The sequence below is a fragment of the Pholis gunnellus genome, assembly GCF_910591455.1.
Source record: "Pholis gunnellus genome assembly, chromosome: 3".
Classification (NCBI taxonomy): Eukaryota; Metazoa; Chordata; class Actinopteri; order Perciformes; family Pholidae; genus Pholis; species Pholis gunnellus.
Genome location: NC_136529.1, coordinates 28,875,528 through 28,899,444, shown reverse-complemented (window position 1 = coordinate 28,899,444; position 23,917 = coordinate 28,875,528). Strand labels below are relative to the sequence as shown.

Genomic DNA, 23,917 nt, shown 5'->3' with positions numbered 1-23,917 from the left:
CTTGTTCAGGTACTCTGTATACTACCTGTTCAGGTACTCTGTTCACTACCTGTTCAGGTACTCTGTTCACTACCTGTTCAGGTACTCTGTTCACTACCTGTTCAGGTACTCTGTATACTACCTGTTCAGGTACTCTGTTCTCTACCTGTTCAGGTACTCTGTATACTACCTGTTCAGGTACTCTGTTCTCTACTTGTTCAGGTACTCTGTTCTCTACCTGTTCAGGTACTCTGTTCTCTACCTGTTCAGGTACTCTGTTCTCTACCTGTTCAGGTACTCTGTTCACTACTTGTTCAGGTACTCTGTTCTCTACCTGTTCAGGTACTCTGTTCACTACTTGTTCAGGTACTCTGTATACTACCTGCTCAGGTACTCTGTTCTCTACCTGTTCAGGTACTCTGTTCACTACTTGTTCAGGTACTCTGTTCACTACCTGTTCAGGTACTCTGTTCTCTACCTGTTCAGGTACTCTGTTCACTACTTGTTCAGGTACTCTGTTCACTACCTGTTCAGGTACTCTGTATACTACCTGTTCAGGTACTCTGTTCACTACTTGTTCAGGTACTCTGTTCTCTACCTGTTCAGGTACTCTGTTCTCTACCTGTTCAGGTATTCTGTTCACTACTTGTTCAGGTACTCTGTTCACTACCTGTTCAGGTACTCTGTATACTACCTTTTCAGGTACTCTGTTCACTACTTGTTCAGGTACTCTGTTCTCTACCTGTTCAGGTACTCTGTTCTCTACCTGTTCAGGTACTCTGTTCTCTACTTGTTCAGGTACTCTGTTCTCTACCTGTTCAGGTACTCTGTTCACTACTTGTTCAGGTACTCTGTATACTACCTTTTCAGGTACTCTGTTCACTACTTGTTCAGGTACTCTGTTCTCTACCTGTTCAGGTACTCTGTTCTCTACCTGTTCAGGTACTCTGTATACTACCTTTTCAGGTACTCTGTTCACTACTTGTTCAGGTACTCTGTTCTCTACCTGTTCAGGTACTCTGTTCTCTACTTGTTCAGGTACTCTGTTCTCTACCTGTTCAGGTACTCTGTTCACTACTTGTTCAGGTACTCTGTATACTACCTGTTCAGGTACTCTGTTCTCTACCTGTTCAGGTACTCTGTTCACTACCTGTTCAGGTACTCTGTATACTACCTTTTCAGGTACTCTGTTCACTACTTGTTCAGGTACTCTGTTCTCTACCTGTTCAGGTACTCTGTTCTCTACTTGTTCAGGTACTCTGTTCTCTACCTGTTCAGGTACTCTGTTCTCTACCTGTTCAGGTACTCTGTTCTCTACTTGTTCAGGTACTCTGTTCTCTACCTGTTCAGGTACTCTGTTCACTACTTGTTCAGGTACTCTGTATACTACCTTTTCAGGTACTCTGTTCACTACTTGTTCAGGTACTCTGTTCTCTACCTGTTCAGGTACTCTGTTCTCTACCTGTTCAGGTACTCTGTATACTACCTTTTCAGGTACTCTGTTCACTACTTGTTCAGGTACTCTGTTCTCTACCTGTTCAGGTACTCTGTTCTCTACTTGTTCAGGTACTCTGTTCTCTACCTGTTCAGGTACTCTGTTCACTACTTGTTCAGGTACTCTGTATACTACCTGTTCAGGTACTCTGTTCTCTACCTGTTCAGGTACTCTGTTCACTACCTGTTCAGGTACTCTGTATACTACCTTTTCAGGTACTCTGTTCACTACTTGTTCAGGTACTCTGTTCTCTACCTGTTCAGGTACTCTGTTCACTACCTGTTCAGGTACTCTGTTCTCTACCTGTTCAGGTACTCTGTTCACTACCTGTTCAGGTACTCTGTTCTCTACCTGTTCAGGTACTCTGTTCACTACCTGTTCAGGTACTCTGTATACTACCTTTTCAGGTACTCTGTTCACTACTTGTTCAGGTACTCTGTTCACTACTTGTTCAGGTACTCTGTGACATGTGTCTCCAAAAATGACTCAGGGAAATGATGTTCGTTTATAGATTAGATTTCATTTTGGAGGCAAAACAATATATTCTTCTAATTTTCCAGCATAAACTCATCATCCAGCACCTGTTTGTGTAGAAAGAACAGGTAACGTATTGACTTGTCTTCTAATAGTCAGGGACAGTAGATTATCTGACACCACATCTCTCCTACTGACTCCACCCTGGGGAGGTTTAAAAGGCCACGAGACACCTGAGACGCCTCACTGTGGTCCGACATCCTAGACTCACCTGGTTCACTTCATCAGTGACTCAGCTGCTCTCTGCTCAGCCTTCATCTTCTTAATAACCTGCATTTATCGTAAACATCTTTTTTCTCTTGTTTCTCCAGCGTCTTCTTCTTTCAGCTGTCAGTTTTCCGGTTATTCTACCACCTGCTTCTCTGCTTTCATACCTCCGTCTTTCCTCCGTCTCCTCCACCATGAGCCTGAGTCGTACCAAGCGGATCAGCTCCAGTAACTCGGTCCGGAGCAGCAGCGGCGGGTCCAGGAGGCTGAGCGGCTTCGGTCCCGGTCAGGGGGCCTTCGGCGGCCTCTCTCTGAGCAGCAGCTCTCTGTACGCCGGCACCAACGGGCCCCACCACGGCCTGGGGGCCCCTCTGGCCTCCCTGTCCGTCAACAGGAGCCTGCTGGCCCCCCTCAACCTGGAGATCGACCCCAGTCTGTCCATGAGCCGGGCCCACGAGAAGGAGCAGATCAAGAGCCTCAACAACCGCTTCGCCACCTTCATAGACAAGGTAGAGACTCAGACCAGCATCCAGGGTGTGTTTACTATACTAAATGTATTTAAACTAGTAAACTATGATGTATTACTACAAATCAAACTATATTATATTAAAATGAGCTCCACCTTGAAAAAATGAACACATTCATTATTATGACGTAAATATTATTCTGCATATTGAGTACTTTTACTTTTGGTACTTACGACATTAACTTGTAACAGAGTATTTCTACCCTGTGGTATTTGTACCTTTACTGCAGTCAAAGATCTGAGTACTTCTATATCTATGTATATATATATATATATATCTATGTATATATATATATATATATATCTATATATATATATATATATATATCTATATATATGTATATATATATATACACTGGGGAAGTAAACCTGAGAAGTACTCTGTAGTAATGGAGGATCCTGAAGGACACAGAAGCAGCTCAGTGATGATGAAGACATTGATATCGTCTCTACTTTCTCACGGAGTCGGTGACTCCCTCACAAAGAACCATTGTTGTCTCACATCAGCAGAGATCCTGCAGGCGTCCAGAGACACGATGCACAGAACCTCCTGCAGCTTCTCTGAGATCAGATTTACACGTTTAAATGTTCCACAAAGACGTCAAACACTCGTCGTGATGTCGTCTGGAAGCGTCACGGTTTATGATCCTGATGCTTCTGGTCGATGAGAACTGATTCTCAATGAAATACAAGTCAATAAATGAATAAATAGAGAAAATGATGGAGAATAATTAATGTGCAGCGTGTGAAACAGTAAAGTCGGACTTTAAGGAAACTCAAATGTTACATCAGCAGAACAGACAAAGAAATGTTTAAAGTAAATAAAAGATAAGATATCTGATAAACATAAGATGTACATTACACTTTATAAAGTATGCAAATATTAGTGTGAAATAAATCAAGTTGTACAATATGAGTAAAATATTTACAATAATCATGTAATATATGTGCTGTAATAATACAATGAATACATGTCAAATAAAATTAAAAGCTTCTTCTTCTTCTTCTTCTTCTTCTTCTCTTCTGAGCTGCTAAAAGCAAACCGACTGATCCTCTAAAGCTCCTCATTATTCGGACGTTATCTGCTGCGGTTTGACTCAGCGAGCCGATGGCTTCCTGCTGAAGTGTGATTATTGATCCTGGCTGCAGCAGGAAAGCAGCTGATCAGATGTTTAAACCTGAGTCGGTGGATATCTGAGCTCCGTGTTGAGCTGTAACCTGAGGAAGCGGGTCAGACTCAGAGGAGGTCATTGTTCTGTGAACAGAGAGGAGCTTTGTGAGGGAGGAAGGAGCAACAATGGGGGGAGGGTACGATTCCTCAGGCAGGAAACAGGAGCCATCACATACAGACTGATGATGATGATGATGATGATGATGATGGTGATGATGATGATGATGGTGGTGATGATGATGATGATGATGATGATGATGATGATGATGATGATGATGATGATGGTGATGATGAGATCGAGATGAGATGCCGCTTCTTTTCCTTCTCTACAGCTCATATCTTAGTGTTTTCATTGAAACCTTATGGGGACATTAATAGAACTTCACTGTGTTCATCTGTAACACCTGGACAGATGTTAGACTCAATACAAGGTTAAAATAATAAAGTTATTCATCTTTTATCCTTTCACAAGCATGCAGAGATAAAAGAGATATGAATACGAGTAGGAACATCATTCAGGACTCCTTCATACCACACGGTGAAGAACTGTGAAGACCTGCAGCACAGAGGCTCAGGAGACAACATGCAGAGCAGATGATGGAGAATTATGATGTTTGTTGTTCCTCCGCGGTTCAGGTCCGTTTCCTGGAGCAGCAGAACAAGATGCTGGAGACCAAGCTGGACCTGCTGCAGGGTCAGGGGGTGGGCCGGTCCAACGTGGAGCCCCTGTTCGAGGCCTACATGGCGGGTCTGCGGCGCCAGATGGACCTGGTCAACAATGACAAGACCAAGCTGGACGGGGAGCTGAGGAACATGCAGGGCCTGGTGGAGGACTACAAACACAAGTAGGTGGAGTCAGGAGGACTACAAACACAAGTAGGTGGAGTCAGGAGGACTACAAACACACGTAGGTGGAGTCAGGAGGACTACAAACACACGTAGGTGGAGTCAGGAGAAGGTCTGGGAGATGGTCTCAGACCAGGATCACTTTATCTGAGTCTCTGTTACAGATATGAGGACGAGATCAACAAGAGAAACAACCTGGAGAACGACTTTGTGATCCTAAAGAAGGTCAGCACACACACACACACACACACACACACACACACACACACAGACACACACACACACACACACACACACACACAGACACACACACACACACACACACACACAGACACACACACACACACACCTACACACACAAGCGCCACCATCAGGTCAACATGATAATTAGTGGAGTTTAATTTCCACTGAGAACATGACAGGAGAGCGTCTGCTGTATAAGCTCTCATTGAACGCTGGTGTGCTGATCTGGCAGCTCGGTTTTGAACCAGTTGTAGTTTATTGATTGATGTGTGTGTGTGTGTGTGTGTGTGTGTGTGTGTGTGTGTGTGTGTGTGTGTGTGTGTGTGTGTGTGTTCAGGACGTGGACTCGGCCTACCTGGTGAAGGCCGACCTGGAGGATAAAGTCGGAGGTCTGACCGACGAAATCAACTTCCTGCGTAACGTCTACGAGGAGGTACCGGCTCATCTTCCTGTGTTTCTTTATTTACATATACGTGTAAAGTTACACTTTTACTATTTAGCATGTTGTGATTGATTTGATCTATTTATTCCATTGTTTGTGTTTCTGTATTTGCAGACAGTTTTTTTATGTTTCATTTTCTTGTTTAATTTATTAAATGTGATTTTCTTTACATAATTAAAAAGTTAAAGTTTTATGTATTTTCATGTGTGAACTAGAGCTGCAGCAATCAGCTGATTAATCAATGGACAACTAATAATTTATTCATTTAAGTAATTCTTTAAACGATAGTTCCAGGTTCTCAAATGTTTCATTTCTTGTTTTAAACCGTAATAAACTGAACATCTTCTGAAAAACAAAACGTTTAAATTAAATCATTTGAATTGAAAGATTTTACGTCTTTTTTTAAATTTGACCAAATAACGGGCAGAATATTTAATAAGGGAAGTAATCATTAGTTGAAGCCTTTTTTATTTCAATAATCTTTTAATATTTTGTATTTATTTCATAATGTCAGTGATGAACTAACGAGCAGCAGAATCTTAGATTTTACAATATAAGTGCAGTTTACAGTTTAAGGTGAATCTACAAAGACATAAATATTCATATTCATGTTCTTGATTATGATGCGTCAGAAACTAAAGATTGTAAAACAATTAAACTGATATTATCATAAAGTTTTATTCAAATTATTTCTGTAAAGAAAGAATCAAACAACAATCTCCGATCAGCCAGAGCGCTTTCAGAAACACACCAACTTTAACTGTGAATAGAATAAATGTGAGATTGTGTTATGTGTGTGTATGTTTAGGACATCGTGTACTCTGTGTATTCTGTGTACTCTGTGTACTCTGTGTATTCTGTGTACTCTGTGTACTCTGTGTATTCTGTGTACTCTGTGTATTCTGTGTACTCTGTGTACTCTGTGTATTCTGTGTACTCTGTGTACTCTGTGTACTCTGTGTACTCCAGGAGCTGCGTGAGCTGCAGGCCGGCATCAAGGACACGTCGGTGGTGGTGCAGATGGACAACAGTCGCAGCCTGAACATGGAGACGATCGTGGCCGAAGTCAAAGCTCAGTACGAGGACATCGCGGCCCGAAGCCGAGAGGAGGCCGAGGCCTGGTACAAGAGCAAGGTGAGGAGACGAGGAGACGAGGAGACGAGCACCAGCGTCCTTCATGATCCGTTATGTTACAGCCTAACAGACACATTATACTTTCTACCTGCTGACCCCACAAAGAGAGGACCCGGTGTCATTCCAGAGAAACCTGAAACGCTTCCAAACAGACACATGAAGACATTGAAGAGGATCAGTGAGGGAGGAACATTCAGTCAAAGTGCTCTACACTTTAAAAATACTTATAAAGTTCAAAATGTTACTGAAGTGGAAGTACTCGTACCGCACTTCAAACATGAAGGAAGGTAGAGACGATAGAGTATTAGCATACATTGTAGGATTTGTAAATTAGATGAGTGAGAGCGAGATAAACAGGATAGTAGTGGCAGAGCTGTGGCATCAATATAAGTGTGTTTTGTTGTATTATTACTGATTCATAAGCAGCACTGTTGGTTAGTTTCACCATCTTTTATAAACTGATTTTATGTTTTATTTGTAAAACCTTAATCTGTAAAGTAACTGGTAACTCAGTGTTAATTAAATGTGTAAAAAGTACAATATTTCCCTCTGAGATGTGGTGGAGTAGAAGTATAAAGTGTGGGAAATACTTCAGTAAAGTACCTCAAATTGTAGTACTTGAGTTGAGTAAATATACTCATTTATGTTTTCACACTTAAAGGCTCAGTTCACCCACAAAAACACATGTTTCCTCACATGCTTCTAGTGCTTCTCATGAAGAACTAGAACTGTTTGAAGATGATGAATTCATCCCGTAGCGTCGCTCTCTGTCGCTCTCTGTCGCTCTCTGTCGCTCTCTGTCGCTCTCTGTCGCTCTCTGTCGCTCTCTGTCGCTCTCTGTTCTCACGTTGAGCTTCCTCCGTCTGCAGTTCGACCAGATGTCGGTGCAGGCGAGTCAGTACGGAGACGAGCTCCGCGTTGTGAAGGGAGAGGTCGCCGAGGTCAACCGGCTGATCAGCCGCCTGCAGAGCGAGATCGAGTCCGTCAAAGCACAGGTACGTCTACAGGACACACTCACAGATCGGTTTAGATCATTTTAGATAATTTTAGATAATTTTTTGATAATTTTAGATAATTTTTAGATAATCTTTAGATAATTTTAGATAATTTTAGATAATTTTAGATTCAGTATGGAGGATTTGTTGTGCCCCCCCCCCCCCAGCGTGGTGGTCTGGAGAACCAGCTGGCTGAGTCCGAGGAACGTGGAGAACTGGCTGTGAAAGAGGCCAAAGCTCGGACCAGAGACCTGGAGGACGCTCTGCAGAGAGCCAAGCAGGACATGGCCCGACAGCTCAGAGAGTACCAGGTGAGGGGTTACAGCTGCATTCTGTCTAGTGTCCACCAGGGGGCGACTCCTCCGGTTGTATAGAAGTCTATGAGAAAAAGACTTCTTCTACCAGAGTTTACTGCTTTCCTCTTACAACTTCACCCTTTCACCGTGTTTTCACTTCATCAAAGTTAACATTTTGGTCGTCTGAAAATGTCTTATTCAGTGTTCAGTTCATACTTATATTTATACAGATATGCAGTTATAACACAGAAAAGACTTGAAAAGATTGAAAGAAGACGATCAGTTCCAGATGCACCGTTTGAAGTTTTCTTCTTCACCTGCAGGACCTGATGAACCTGAAACTGGCTCTGGACATCGAGATCGCCACCTACAGGAAGCTGCTGGAGGGAGAGGAGGACAGGTGAGAGGAGGAGAGAGGAGGAGAGAGGAGGAGAGAGGAGGAGAGAGGAGAGAGGAGAGAGGAGGACAGGTGAGAGGAGGAGAGAGGAGAGAGGAGGAGAGAGGAGGACAGGTGAGAGGAGGAGAGAGGAGGAGAGAGGAGGACAGGTGAGCGGAGGAGAGAGGAGGAGCACAGAGAGGTCTCCTTCAATACAAAACACCAACACAAACTGTTTCTTTTTCTTCTTCTTCAGAATCGGACATCAGTCCATCCTCAACATCCAGACCGTCTCCAACTACAGTAAGTAACCAACGAGGAAGATGAAGAAGACCTCTGACCTCCTTCAACGGTGAAATGTCTCTAAGAAGACACATTTATTTATATTCTCTCTCTCTCTCTCTCTCTCTCCCTCCCTCTCTCCCCCTCCCTCTCCCTCCTCCCTCTCTCTCCAGGTACTAAAGGTACTAATGGTTACCACGTGATCAGCAGCTCTGCTGCTCCAAAGCTGCTGATAAAGACGACTGAGACCAGAGACAGCTCCAGATACAGCTCTCACTGAGAGGATGGAACTCAAGTACTCAAGTACTCAAGTACTCTAGTACACATTTGTGGTACTTGTACTTCACTTGAGTGTTTTTCTTTCATGCTACTTTATACCTTTACTGCACTAGATCTCAGAGGCAAATATTCTAAATGTATCTGATAAATCACATGAAAGTAATCAATCAATTAGTCTGATAGTTATTCATAATGTTTATGTATTAGTCATAACGTTTATGTATTAGTCATAATGTTTATGCATTAGTCATAACGTTTATGTATTAGTCATAATGTTTATGCATTAGTCATAATGTTTATGTATTAGTCATAATGTTTATGTATTAGTCATAACGTTTATGTATTAGTCATAATGTTTATGTATTAGTCATAATGTTTATGTATTAGTCATAATGTTTATGTATTAGTCATAATGTTTATGTATTAGTCATAATGTTTATGTATTAGTCATAACGTTTATGTATTAGTCATAACGTTTATGCATTAGTCATAATGTTTATGCATTAGTCATAATGTTTATGTATTAGTCATAATGTTTATGTATTAGTCATAACGTTTATGTATTAGTCATAATGTTTATGTATTAGTCATAATGTTTATGTATTAGTCATAATGTTTATGTATTAGTCATAATGTTTATGTATTAGTCATAATGTTTATGTATTAGTCATAATGTTTATGCATTAGTCATAATGTTTATGTATTAGTCATAATGTTTATGTATTAGTCATAACGTTTATGTATTAGTCATAATGTTTATGTATTAGTCATAATGTTTATGTATTAGTCATAACGTTTATGTATTAGTCATAACGTTTATGTATTAGTCATAATGTTTATGTATTAGTCATAATGTTTAAGGTGTAATTTCTTACTATTTTCACTATTAGTGCTTTAGTGTAGCAGAGTATTTATACTGTGTGGTATTAGTACTTTTACTCTAGATCTGAGTACGTCCTCCACCGCTGCATGCATGTACAGTAACATCAAACACATCTGGATGCTTCACACATCACATGTGATATCTGTGTGTGTGTGTGTGTGTGTGTGTGTGTGAGGCTGCAGGTTCATTACTAACTTTTATTTACTAGAATAACGAAGAAATAAAATCTAAATACAGAAAATGAAGATGAAATAGATGTGAGGATTCTGTCTGATGTCATTCACACTTTATGAAGATTGTAATGTGTTTACTGTCCAGAGGTGAGACCAAGTCATTGTTCTGCAAGTCACCAGCAGGTCTCAAGTCTTTGCATTCAAGTCCCGAGTCAAGACCGGCGAGTCCCAACGTACGAGTCAAAAGTCACGAGTCATTGGTGTTAAAGTCCAAGTTTAGCTGCAAGTCTTTTTTGATTCTGTCAAGTCGATTCTAAATCAAATTCATGACTTGAGTCTGATTAGAGTCACATGACTGGAGCCCCCCCCCCCCCCCCCCCCCCCTCTGCTGTGGTGTGTGTGTGACTCAGACTTTAGTTGTGATCAGCTGCATCGAGTCTTTAACTCTCTTACTAACAAACACTGACGTCTGTGCTCAGTTCATCTGTAGAGTTATTAACATATGAACATATTGTCGTGTTGAAGATCATTTTGGGGAATGTTAGAGCATTTTATAGAAACGCAGAGTTTTGTTTCTTTACTGAGACGTTGTCTGTTTGTATTCAGTTTGATAGAAACATGTTCTCGCTGCTTTCAGATAAACTAGAAGTGTTCATCTACAGATGCTCATCTACAGATGCTCATCTACAGATGTTCTTCTACAGATGTTCATCTACAGATGCTCATCTACAGATGTGCTCGTTGGGTTTGAGTCTCTTTATTACTTTCTGCTGCTTTCACCAATAAAACTAAAATGAACAAAAAGGCTTCAAATGATCTTTTGTGTTGTGACCAGCTGCTCATGTAGATTTAAAAGTTATGAAATATACGATTGATATGTTCATTACTGTGAAGTTTAGCCAATTACTGATTAAAGATATAAATGTGTGACATACAATTTAGCCAATCAGCGCCCAATGTCAAAAAGGAGCAACAACACAGAGGAAGCAGTAACTGTTAGCAGAGAGCTATTTATCTTAGCTAGCTGTGAGCTAACTGTTAGCAGAGAGCTATTTATCTTAGCTAGCTGTGAGCTAACTGTTAGCAGAGAGCTATTTATCTTAGCTAGCTGTGAGCTAACTGTTAGCAGAGAGCTATTTATCTTAGCTAGCTGTGAGCTAACTGTTAGCAGAGAGCTATCTATCTTAGCTAGCTGTGAGCTAACTGTTAGCAGAGAGCTATTGATCTTAGCTAGCTATCAGAGGAAATGAAGAAGTAGACTAAAGGAAAACAAAGCAGACATCTGTATCAAGTTATCCAAAGCAGAGGGAAAGGACATCATCAGTATGGCAACAACATTGGGACCAGGAGACAAGGGGGAGACCCCTACACTCAATTCAGAGTAAAGTGAGCAATGTAAGATACAGGAGAGGAAACAGGAGAGAAGGTGTGACATCGCCAGGTGTGTGTGTGTGTGTTTTTAGATGAGAATAGAAAATGTGTTGGAATGCTGAAATCAATCACAAAACATTGCTGAAAATACAGAAGACAGACAGACGGAGAAGAGAGACAAAGAAGAGACAGACAGCTGCTGAATCAGCATTCCAACAAATATGCTCATTATTGATAAACTATGATGAAGATTGCACACAGATCACAGAGAAGAAGTGACCTCTACTCATGAAATGAACAGATTCTAACTCGTCTAACAGATTCATATTTATTTCTATATTTCTGTTCACCTACATTTCTTCATTTATGTGTCTGTATGCTAAAGCAGGATTGGTCACAGCAGTGTGATGCTTCTGGTCTGCTACTGCTGCCTTGCTCAGTAACGTTGAAGTTGGCGAGCCCGGTGTTGCCAAATTGACGACTTTCTCACTAAATCTGGCGACTTTCCAAATCCTCTTGGCGACTTTCTTTGTCAAAAGCAACTAGCGACAAATCTAGTGACTTTTTCTGGTGTTATTGAAGACTTTGCTGGTGTTTTGGAGACTGACGTGAAAGCACAGATCACTTTCGGACACAGAAATACAGAAATAAATAAATGAAGGAATACAGAAATGTAGAAATAGATTTATGTATTTATATCCTGTTTCGGTATCAACTTTTATTTCTTTATTTCAGCATTTAAATATTTAAGTATTTATTTCAGCATGTATTTCTCTATTTCTCTATTTAGACATTTATTTATGCATACATATATTTATGCATACATATATTTATTCCTGTATTTATTTATATATTTATGAATGCATTTATTTATTTATGCTTTAGACATTTTTCGTCCTCCATATTGTTTTGGGGTAAAGAGAGTAAGTGATTCACACTCCAGCAGTAGGTGGCGGTAATGCTTCAATAAGATGGATGACAAATGTCGTAAAACTAGAAGAGTAATTCCGGAAGGCGGCAGTAATGTGCAACAACATGAGTTAAAAAAAAAAAAAAAACACCACTGAAGAAGACGTCAACGCCTGGTCGCGGTTGAAACACTCTGATGGAAGCTAAACGCGGTTGATGAGAAACTAGTGAATATATATTTTGATTCCTGTCAGCGGAGAAGATAAAGAGGAGTTCTGCTCCAACGATTTAAGGTTCTCTCAAAGTGTGTGTGAGCTAAACTTCTCTCCGTCGCTTTGTGTGTTTTTAAAGCTATCGCTAGCTAGCCTCATGCTAACTTGCACGGTTCCATTGACGGACTGAGTTTCCCAGTCACATTGTTTTATCGGATCAAGAGAACACACAGTTATCTTCCTGTTTCCTCACCATCCGTTTGTTTAATGATCAGCAATGTTTCTATCTGTTAAGGAGGCTAACAAAGTAATGCTAAGCTAGGCGCTATCTCTAGTTGGAAGAAGTTAAAAGTTGTGTTCGTGTTTACCGCCTCCAGTTGAAAGACATCAACATCCGGGTCCCCCAGAAGACCTCAACATACGGGTCCTACAGAAGACCACAACATACGGGTCCTACAGAAGACCTCAACATACGGGTCCTCCATGGCTGCTCCCACGTTACAGCAGCCCAGTTTCCTGCTGGTGAGTCTCTCTGAACGAGATTGTTTTCTAACCTGTGATTCAATAAACGTGCTATGACGTTTAGTGAATGAGTTGTTAATGCTTGTTGCTCATTGACGTGTTGTGCTTGTTGCTCATTGACGTGTTGTGCTTGTTGCTTCAGGTCAATCTCAAAGCAGATTCGATCACCAAACCTCTGCTGCAGCGATGCCAAGATCTGGTGAAGATCATCGATGAATATCCTGCAAAGGTACTGTAAGAGTATACATGGCGATATATATATTTATCTCCATCCACTGCTGACTGCATCAGTCAGTTGTACAACATTAGAACTAGTCACTCTAGCGTACAGCACATCTTAAAGCTCTGCCCGTGGTTTAAGAGGACCTTCTGTTGTCTTTCCTTCAACACTAAAACCAGAGTTCAGCTTTTCCCTGCTGGTCATCAGACCAGAGCCTTGAACTACTGAGGTTCACCGTGCGTCCGGTTCATGATGCAGTGTGTGTGTGTGTGTGTGTGTGTGTGTGTGTTTCTCTTCAGGAGCTGCATGTGATCTTCCCCTGGCTGGTGGAGACCGTGTTTGGGAGTCTGGACGGCATCCTCTCCGGCTGGAACCTGCGCCTGCTGCATTCACGGAGCAACGAGTACAACGTCGTTCTGGAGTTTCTCAACCCGAGGTAGACGCGGCGGCCTGTTCTCCACCGTCGCATCGGTAGTTTGAATCCTCGGGTTCAGAGAATCAAACGGTGTTCTCTTGTTCTTTCAGCGGGCCGATGATGAAGCTCGTCTATAAACTTCAAGCCGAAGAGTACAAATATGAAATACCCGTCAATTATCTGCCGGTAAGAACGCTCGTCTCTTTAGTGTCTCTGCCTCCGTTGTTTCCAGGAGACAAAGTCTTATTGTAGAGCACCGAGCCTCTGAACCTGCTCTGGATGTTTGAGAAGAGTGAAGTTGAAGAGCTGTAGCGGTCATTGTTACCCCGGTGTGTGTGTGTGTCTTTGCAGGGTCCCGTGAAGGTCTGCATCCAGGAGGGGGTCCTCCCAGAATGCCCTCTGTTCCACAACAAGCTGCAGTTCCCTCTCTCTGGTCTGCTGACTCTGAACCTGGCTCTCAGTATCCTCACAACACAAACCCTGATCCGTCTGCTCTCCGTGTTCTAGAGGCAGCAGCAGCCTGATGATCACAGCTGCTCTGCAGGGTTTAGTGTTGAGTCGCTTTATCGCAGCGCGTTCAGCAGACTCTTCTTTTCATCCTCGCTTAATCTGCAAATATCGGCCTCGTTTTGTCCGATCAATAGCTAAAAACCTCAAAGATATTTACTTTAATATGTGACAAAGACAAAGACCTGAAAGAATAAATCCCGTCTGCTGTTCTCTGAGTAATCCGTGATGAATCTTCCAGCTGTGATCTCTCTGAAGGTTTAGTTTGTTCCACTTCACGTCGTTATTCCTCAACGCTCTGCAGATCCTTTTGAGTTCTTCATGTTTCACTTTGCCTCCTGTCTCATCACGCCGAAGGTGAGTTTGACATGAATACTCTCTGTGACGTTTAGTTTTGAGTTAAAGAGCTTCTTGTGAGGCCTTCGTCGTTTGATGAAGCGCGTGCTGAGTTGTGGGCCGTTAAAGATAATAATGTGGATTCATGAAGCTGCTCTTATTTTTAAAGTTTGATCGTAACGCGTTTGTTTTTCAGAGTTACCCTCAAGGCCACCACGGGAGCTCCACCGACTCCGCCTACTTTGTGCTGGTGGACACGTACCTGAAGTACTTCCTGCCCAGTGAAGGAAGCGTTCCTCCTTCTCCTTTCTCCGACTCCAGAGGCTCCGTCACTGCACCGTCACCCAGGTGTTTAACCTTTTTGATTAAGAAAACCCTCAGTGGAAGTTGGATAGTTGAATGTGTGACTCAGTATTACACTGGTATAAATAAGAAGTGGGCGTGGTCATGGTGACCTCACCCGATGGTTTGTGGGTGTTTTGAAGCCTCGAGTTCAGCGATTTCGTTGTCCCTAAAGCATCCCCTGCTTTATGGTCTGTGTGACTCTAAATGGACCATCGTTTACTAAATGAACATCATGCTGTATTGAAGAAGACTTGAAACTAGAGATTGAGACCATAAACTCATGTTTACAATGTTTACTGAGGTAATAAATCAAGAGAGAAGTAGAGTCATTTTCTCATAGACTTCTATACAACCAGAGGAGTCGCCCCCTGGTGGACATTAGAGAGAATGCAGCTTTGACAGGTCGTCTCCTGGTATTTGGTCAGAATGTTTCATAATTCTTTCCTGTTTTAACTCCAACAGGTCTTCCGGTGTGTCCTTTGCTGGTTATGGTGTTCACAGCCCGAGTCTCCTCAAACATCACATATTCCATCAACCGTCAGTGAACGCAGATCCGGCCGCTCAGGAGATCTGGAGGTCCGAAACGCTGCTGCAGGTGAGACGCGGAGCTTTTACAGGCCAATGAAGATAATTCACATGTCCGTCCTGTAATGAGTCGTACTGAGGTGTTGCGTCTTTTAGACTGAAAGATTCTTTATTTTTAATGTCATAAAAGATAACTTGTGTGTTTATCGTTCAGATGTTTGTGGAGATCTGGCTCCATCACTACTCCTTAGAGATGTACCAGAAGCTGCAGTCTCCTCAGGTAAAGGTAAGATACACACACACACACACACACACACCTCTTCCTGCACGGCTGGCTGTAAACTGACACGAGTCAGAATCAAACACGCGCAGCCGCCTCTGGAATATATTCCACAGAGAGTTTAATATCCTGATGTGAGTGTAGCCGGCTTTAAACACAACGAACGAAGCTTCAAACTCTCCCTACTTAGTTATAGAAATAGAAACGATAGAGTCTCCACGCTTTAGTTAACCGCAGGAGTTAGAAATGTGTCTTCCCACCATTAAAGGACCAGTTCACCTAAAACCCTGTGACCACGCTGCAGATCAGCTCAACATGAGCAGAGACGCCAATCAGCCGACCGGGAGATGTTTCTGGAGTCGCTTGCAGTGTGAATGCACAGCAGGAATCCCTGTTTGGTTATTTATGTATATATACATATGTATACATGTGTACATATATATATATATATATATATATATATATATATATATATATATATATATATATATATATATATATATATATACATACATCATGTTTTTGAAATCCTTTATCCGATGAGTTGCTGCAGAGTTAATCTGCTGCATGTCGTCGTTTGCATGCGTTCCCTGTAGAAGTGCTTCTGCTTCTCTTCACCTCCTGTTGCATGTTTGCATGTGTGAGTCACTGAGTGTGTGTGTGTGTGTTCTGTGTGTGTGTGTTCTGTGTGTGTGTGTTCTGAGTGTGAGACGCCACCATGAAGGTTTGTGGACCCTGTAGTGTTGTTGGTTATGGCGGGTCTGGACTCTTCAGATGTGAACCTGTGAAACAACAAATATCAGCTCATCCAAAGAGGCCTGATGATTGTAGGAAGTCATGTTTAGTGTGACCGATGAGATGAGATGAGATGATCCTCTATCAGTCCCGGATTATCTTCTCTCCTAAAGATGCTTGAAGCTACTTTAAATCTAAGCTATGAGCTCTGCAGAGATCCGGTCTCCCGTCATGTTGATGTAGATGTGACGACACGGATCCCGGTGAGACTTCATGCTGGTTCTGTTCACCTGCAACGTACCTGCACTCATGCACAGCTACATGCAGGAGACGTCTTCATCGGCTCCATGAAGCTGCTCCTCGTAGACTCCCCGTTAACCACGGCGCTGTTATCGTGTTGTGTCTGTGAGGAGTGGACTGAGACTGTAAGATTCACACTTCATGTTTCTATTCACCACATGAAGCAGTTTAACCTCAGAACATCTGATCTCACGTCATCATCTGCTCACCGGATCTTACAGCTCTGAGTTCACTCTGTTAATAATGTTCAATGTTCAGGATGGGAATCATTCTAAGCACAATCTATATCTATATATATATATATATCTATATATATATATATATACGTATATATATATACGTATATATATATATATATGTATATATATATATATATCTAGTAGAGTAAAACCCACACACTGGTGTGTGTGTGTGTGTGTGTGTGTGTGTGTGTGTGTGTGTGTGTGTGTGTGTGTGTGTGTGTGTGTGTGTGTGTGTGTGTGTGTGTGTGTGTGTGTGTGTGTGTGTGTGTGTGTGTGTGTGTGTGTGTGTGTGTGTGTACAGTGATCCACAGTCGTTGATTGTTGCTCATTGATTCCCATCCTTCAGCCCATGTGACCCCTCAGTGTGAGTCGAGGCCTCTTCATCACGTTGTGTTCCCACAGTCAACATCTCATTTTGTCTCCTTCTTCTTCTTCTCTGCTTCCTTTCTTCCTCCTGAATGGTTTCCGTCTGGTCGCTCTCTCTCTCTTTCTTTATGTTTCTTTTGCTGCCACCTCTTCCTGCTGTTCTCATGTGTACCTTCCTTCCTCCTGCCACCTTTCCTTCCTCCCTTCTCTCTGCGCTGCCGTTTCCTCCTCCTCCACCCTTTTGTTGCCGTCTCTCCTCTTCCTCATCCTCCTCTCCCTCCTGGTGGTAACGGGTGATCAGCTGGCCCTGCTTCAGTACCGCCTCAGTATGTCCAGCCAACCCTTCGCCCCACCAGGCTCTGGGACCCTCCACACCTACCAAGTACTGTGACCTCTTACCTCCGTCAGCTCACAGCAGGAGGTGTTTCTCTGGTGCAGACTGAGCGCAGAAAGGTTAACTAACGGAGGTTTAGTCTGAGCAAACGCTGATGAGTCGAGATGCACGATAACCCAAAATGATCAGAGACGATCCGGCTGATTAGAGCGGAAGTAGCTCCTCAGCACGACTACTTCCTCTGTCCCTTCAGGTCAGTGAGGACTTAATGAAGACCTTAATGAAGACCTTAATGAAGACCTTAATGAAGACCTTAATGAAGTCTCTAAACGTGTTTGATGTCGTTCAGTCTGACGTCAGAGAAACGCCTCCACAGCAGACGCTGGATCTAATATCTGTAGTGAGTTCGTCTGGATGCTGCTTCTCTGTTGCTGCTTTAAATGCATGTTTTTAACTGTGTGTGTGTGTGTGTGTGTGTGTGTGTGTGTGTGTGTGTGTGTGTGTGTGTGTGTGTGTGTGTGTGTGTGTGTGTGTGTGTGTGTGTGTGTGTGTGTGTGTGTGTGTGTGTGTGTGTGTGTGTGTGTGTGTCGACACTATTGCTCAATAGAGCGCAGGAGATACGTCTCTTTACAGGCCGCTCATCAGATGTTTTGTTTGTGGTTTTTGCAGCTCTGAGGTCCCAGAGACACGTTTATTAAACTGTGATTTGGTTCGTTCACGTTTTAATAAATCACGGTCGTCTTGAAGTGATAATTTAATAATCAGATAAAACTGTTCATCCACATCCTGTTAAGTCTCTGAATTATATATCGACTGAAAGACGTTTACAGACTTTAGGAAAAGAATAAATTATGATTGTTTTGATAAATTCAAAGGAAGTTCTTGGTTCCAGACGTTATTATTATTATTATTATTATTATTATTATTATTATCTCATGGTATATTATTGTCTCTCCATGTAACGGGTCAACACGCAGCAGAGCAGTGAGAGACGTTCACACCGACTCTCAGCAACATTAAACTAACTGTTCATAGACCTGAGACCTCTGAGCTCTGCAGAGAGAAAGCAACGCGCTCGCGCTCTGTGATTGGCTGCTGCTGGACCGAGGGGTCGCGCTGTGATTGGCTGCTGCTGGACCGAGGGGTCGCGCTGTGATTGGCTGCTGTGAGCTGCTTGGTGGTTCTCTGTAGCACCGTGTGACCGCTTTTCTCCTCAGGAGCCCTTCAGCCCGACGGAGGAGCACGTCCTGGTGGTGCGCCTCCTGGTCAAACACCTGCACGCCTTCTCCAACAGCCTGAAGCAGGAGACGCTGACCTCCTCTTCACCGTCGGCCCACTCACACACTCACACCAGCCCGCTGGAGGAGTTCAAGAGGTCGGCTTCATCCACCAGTTACTGCTCATGACCTGTTTATTGCTTTATTTACATTAATACATCATCACGGTAAAGGCTCCAGAGTTATTACATAGTTCTGTAACACCTGGACAGATGTTACAGAGTCAACTCAATACAAGCTTAAAATAATACAGTTATTCATCTTTTATCCTTTCACAAGCATGCAGAGATAAAACAGGATATGAATACGAGTAGGAACATCATTCAGGACTCCTTCATACCACACGGTGAAGAGCTATGAAGACCTGCAGCACAGAGGCTCAGAAGACAACATGCAGAGCAGATGCATGACGGAGAATTATGATAGAAACATGCAGATTATATAATCTATATATATATTAATCAGTCCGACACAGCAGAACAACAATAACAGACACATGCAGGTGAACGAGGGTCTTTACATTCTAGTGCTGACGGAGCTGAAAGTACGAATAAACTGTTTAAATGAACTGTGTCCTCTGATGAGCAGCTGTTACCTGTCTTCACTTTGACGTTACTCGTTCTTGACTTCCTGCTTCCCTTATGAAATAAGTGTGTATATATCTCTATATATCTCTATATATATATATATATATATATATATATATATATATATATTATTAAAGTGACTCCTAACAGCATGTGTGGTGTTGCTCTTGTCTACAGAGTGGTGGTGCAGCGTTTCGTGCAGCAGAAGCTCTACCTGTTCCTCCAGCATTGCTTCGGTCACTGGCCTCTGGACGCCTCGTTCAGAGCGGTAAAATTAATATTCATATTTATTTTGTTTCTGCATCTTTGACCTGACGAGAGTCAGACAGCTTGTGTTGATTCACAGGGCTCATCGGTAACACCTTCTCCTAACTGGACGTAATATTTTTGTGAAGTCAGATCTTCACGTGTCAAAGCTGCATTCTCTCTAGTGTCCACCAGGGGGCGACTCCTCTGGTTGTATAGAAGTCTATGAGAAAATGACTCTACTTCTCTCTTGATTTATTACCTCAGTAAACATTGTAAACATGAGTTTATGGTCTCAATCTCTAGTTCCAAGTCTTCTTCAATACAGCATGATGTTCATTTAGTAAATGATGGTCCATTTAGAGTCACACAGACCATAAAGCAGGGGATGCTTTAGGGGCGGGGCTACACAGTGATTGACAGGCCTCTACGTCGTCGCTCCTCCTCAGTCCAGATATGATCACTTCCTGTTCACTGGTTCCAAATAAAACATGGCGACGACCTAATTCCCAAACTCGAGGCTTCAAACCGACGAGTGACGTCACGTTTACTTCTGATATGAAGTCTTTGAGGAACCGACTGAAACTCTAAATATATTTCTGTACAGTTTGCAGCAAAGTGTATAAAACATGAAAGCTGAGTTTGGTCTCTGTTGTTCTTTGATAAGCACTAATAAATCAGATTAAAGTGGACTTCAGCAGAAACCACGTCCTTCTTATTTCCCCTTCAGACATTTAGTTGATGCTCCTTGTCATAAGTTCAGCTGTGGAGCCGTCGAGACGCTCGCGGGTTCAGCGTTTAGTTTATTGCGATCGTCTCTGTGTTCAGGTGTTGGAGACGTGGCTGAGCTACGTCCAACCGTGGAGATACACCGAGGACAACACCAGTCCTCAGCCGGACCCCAACAGAACCGTACCTGACAAGTGGTGAGTCAAACATAGACGCCTTCTTCTGACTTCATCCAACATGCAGCCGGTCCTCAGCTCCCCACAAAACGTGATAATGTGTGTCGGTACGTCAGCTGATCTGTTGTTCCACGTGTTTCTCTTCGACAGGGAGTCGTTTGTTCAGGAGAACCTGCTGATGTACACGAAGCTCTTCCAGGTGCTGCTCAACAGAGCCGTGAGGACGGACCTGGTCAACGCCAGGAACGCGCTGATGGTCTTCAGAGTGGCCAAAGTGTTCGCTCAGCCCAACCTCGCTGAGATGATCCAGAAAGGTCTGTTACACATCACAGAGGCTTCATCTCTGGGTTTCATCTTCTATTTGTGGAAAGATGTTCGTTCTCTGTGACACGTTGTCTTCATACAGAAGTCCTGAGAGGACGGTGAGAAGGTCTGAAGCGTTTTACGAGTACGACAACAACAAACACGGAGAACCTGATCATCACTCGGAAGCTTTTCTTTCTGCTTCACTGAAGAGAAAATGTTTGAGGAAGTTGAACGCTGGTTCATGAACACAGACTTTACGTGTTGACCTTCAGTCGTACCGAGAACACAAACGATTGTTGAGCAACTTTAAATGTTTTATACTTTTTTTTAAGCAGGATTCAATGAGACTGGAACCGTTTCACCTCACATCTTCTGTTTTGAATCAGATCATTTCATGCTGAACGGAGTATTCTGGTCTGTTGAGCTGATGTGAAGCGTCGCTCTGTGAGATCATTTTGAACGTCTCTCACCAGGAGAGCAGCTGTTTCTGGAGCCGGAGCACGTCCTCCACCACCGGCAGCCCCGCGGATACCTGACGCCCAGCCAGGGCGGCAGCTTCCTGTCCTCCCGGCAGCGCGTGGTGACCGACATGGTGTTCAGGGTGAAGGGCCACGTCTACGCCCTGGAGGGCCAGGACTGCCAGTACAAACAGATGTTTGGCTCCGAGCTCAGAGGAGCGGTACGTTCTGGTCTTCAGGGGATTTGAGTCTCTGTCTCTCTGCAGGAGACTCAAAGTCACATTTCTTTGTTTTTTTGCAGGTGATGAAGTTGATCCAGATTATCGCACAGGCCCGACAGACGGCCAAGAGGATATCGGATCACTCCAGCGAGGTGTCGGCCAACAGCTCGTTCCTGTCGTGGTTCGGGATGGGAGCCTCCGAGCTCAACAACACGTTCTCCGGGGCCGAGCCGGAGGAGAGCGGAGAGTGTCTGAAGAAGACCCACGAGTTCCTGGACAGAGCTCTGGAGAACCTGTGTCAGATCTTCAAGGTCAGAACACTTTGTTCTGTGTTTTATTGTTTGTGTTTGTATTTCTTATATGGAGCTCTGGAGGTGTTTTGCACACATTTTAACCAACATTCGGAGCAGCTCGTCCTGTAAAGCGTTCCCGTCTGCAGCTCTGAACCTGGTCCCGTTTACTGAGTGTCTCTGTTCTGCAGCTGAACCAGGGTCAGCTGGCTCAGCTCATCTCTAACCTGAGCTCCTCTCAGGACGACGGCAACAACAAGCAGCTCCCGGACTGCATCCAGGGAGAGAACGGACTGATTCTAACGGACCTGGGCAGGAAGCAGGTATTCATGAACCATCGACACCAGAGAAGAAGAAAGAGGACGAGCATCAGAACTGTGGGTCACTCTGTGTGTGTGTGTGTGTGTGTGTGTGTGTGTGTGTGTGTGTGTGTGTGTGTGTGTGTGTGTGTGTGTGTGTGTGTGTGTGTGTGTGTGTGTGTGTGTGTGTGTGTGTGTGTGTGTGTGTGTGTGTTCTTTTGTGCAGATCATAAGTGGACTGCGCAGGTTTGACATTCAGTACCAAGGAGACCCGGAGCTGCAGCCCATCAGGAGCTATGAGAACGCGCTGCTGGTCAGAATGTTCTACCGGATCTCTTCTCTGGTTAACGAGCGGGTGAGAAGATGCTGCAGTTATGAGGACATTAGATATTATGAAACATGGAGGCTTCATATGTTAAACTAGTCACATGTTTCAGCCTCTCCTCCTCTCCTCTCCTCTCCTCTCCTCTCCTCTCCTCTCTCCCCTCCTAAAATGTTTTTTAATAAATATTCGTTCGTTTTTTGTTTAGTTTTGTTTGTCACACATGGTGTGTTCAATGGACGTCGGAAAGATGACAATCTGACCATAATGACTGTTTTTACAGTTTCTGGCTGCGATAAACGATTTAGTTTAAAGACCCGGCGCCGAGTTTTGTGGTTCAGAAAGTTAATAAAACATCTTTTACCGATGCATTCAGGTTCCCATGACGCTGCCTCACGTTGTGTATATCCTCAGAACATTATATATATATATATATATATATATATATATATATATATATATATATATATACACATGTAAACACCATGTAAGGAACAGAGTAAATGTCCCATAATGCACCGTTGATATTTAAAAACAACCGACACGTTTTGTCGTCCTGTTCTTTGGAACGTGTGTTGACCCGTAACCTGACAGGCGCTCGTATCTCCCACAGTTCGGAGGGCACATGAACGCGCTCTGCTCTCGTCCGGACCTGCTGGGTCGTCTGGGTCGTCACTACTTGTCGGATCTCGATTCCTCCGCCAAGAAGCCGAAGCTGAGCCCGACGTCCCGCCGCTCGTGTGAGAGGAACCGGAGCGCTCGTCTGAGTCTGCGCCCGCTGGCGAGCTACCGGACGCTGCTGCTGCTGCTGCTGCTCTACGCGCTGGGAGCCGCTCTGTCGCTGGGCCCCGTGAGCAGCACCCTGCTCCTCCTCACGGGGGGCCTCCTGTACGGACTCCTCATCACGCTGTGTGGAGACAAGCTGAAGGCTCACTAGCCGAGTCAGCGGGGTTCACGGCGCTCGACTGAAGGACTTTAAAGGGTTAAAGCGCGGCGCGGAGGTCCCGCCATGAGTAACGTTTGTTGTTGAGGATTATTTTTATCATCGATTAATCTGCCGATTGTTCCTAAACTCTATAACATCAGAAACGTTTAAAGTGTTGTGACGTTCTCCACAACCAACAGCCTTAAAAACCCCAAATATTCAATGTACTCGATTAATCGATTATCAAAATATTTGCCAATAAAGTTTAAATAACTGACTAATCGCTGCAGCTGGATTCTGATCCTGTAGATGAATGTGTCCGAGGTCAGAGGTCAGAGGTCAGAGGTCAGAGGTCAGAGTCGATGTTCATCAGGAATAATCTTATTATTATAATGATTATTCTCATGACGTCTGCAGTGATTTCGTCTTATTTCTGAGTTTAATTCAGATGTTCAGGACTCTGAAGAGACGTTGTGGAACCTGAAGGAACCCTGAAGGAACCCTGAAGGAACCCTGAGGACCGGCTGCTCGTGTTCTGTAAATAAACAGACTTTTCTTTTCTTCTTTTTGTCCCAAAGACTCAATAAACCGTTTGCACTTG

At 43.4% G+C, this 23,917-nt stretch overlaps 2 protein-coding genes across 7 annotated transcripts; both read left to right on the top strand.

Moving 5' to 3' along the window:
• Positions 1–2,406: 2,406 nt before the first annotated feature.
• Positions 2,407–8,806, top strand: LOC306694028 (keratin, type II cytoskeletal 8; the record flags this gene model as incomplete). Its single annotated transcript, XM_079156728.1, has 10 exons — positions 2,407–2,724; positions 4,549–4,757; positions 4,923–4,983; positions 5,339–5,434; positions 6,413–6,577; positions 7,447–7,572; positions 7,740–7,883; positions 8,192–8,268; positions 8,501–8,547; positions 8,700–8,806. The coding sequence occupies exons 1-10, from the start codon at positions 2,410–2,412 to the stop codon at positions 8,804–8,806; spliced, it is 1,347 nt and encodes a 448-aa protein (XP_079012854.1). The 5' UTR covers positions 2,407–2,409.
• A 3,499-nt stretch (positions 8,807–12,305) lies between these two features.
• On the top strand, positions 12,306–23,917 carry smpd4 (sphingomyelin phosphodiesterase 4). Of its 6 annotated transcripts, none has more exons than XM_079156706.1 (20): positions 12,306–12,434; positions 12,731–12,875; positions 13,018–13,104; positions 13,395–13,531; positions 13,621–13,696; positions 13,862–13,970; positions 14,322–14,374; positions 14,550–14,701; positions 15,161–15,293; positions 15,438–15,509; positions 17,448–17,528; positions 18,698–18,855; positions 19,522–19,612; positions 20,419–20,516; positions 20,646–20,809; positions 21,275–21,480; positions 21,561–21,791; positions 21,962–22,093; positions 22,296–22,424; positions 23,005–23,917. In XM_079156706.1, exons 2-20 carry the CDS (start codon positions 12,837–12,839, stop codon positions 23,326–23,328), a joined length of 2,472 nt encoding a protein of 823 aa, XP_079012832.1. In that variant the 5' UTR covers positions 12,306–12,434; positions 12,731–12,836; the 3' UTR covers positions 23,329–23,917. The 6 variants fall into 6 exon arrangements, with proteins under 6 accessions (XP_079012832.1, XP_079012834.1, XP_079012831.1 ...); XM_079156708.1 differs by having other exon boundaries at positions 12,306–12,445; positions 15,438–15,503; XM_079156705.1 differs by having other exon boundaries at positions 12,306–12,445.

Excerpts from the sequence above, each read along its gene's own strand:
- smpd4 (XM_079156706.1), top strand. The coding sequence starts at position 12,837 with ATGGCTGCTCCCACGTTACAGCAGCCCAGTTTCCTGCTG. Across the intron at positions 13,105-13,394 it reads TCGATGAATATCCTGCAAAG|GAGCTGCATGTGATCTTCCC; the intron begins GTACTGTAAGAG and ends GTTTCTCTTCAG. Across the intron at positions 18,856-19,521 it reads CCGCTGGAGGAGTTCAAGAG|AGTGGTGGTGCAGCGTTTCG; the intron begins GTCGGCTTCATC and ends TCTTGTCTACAG.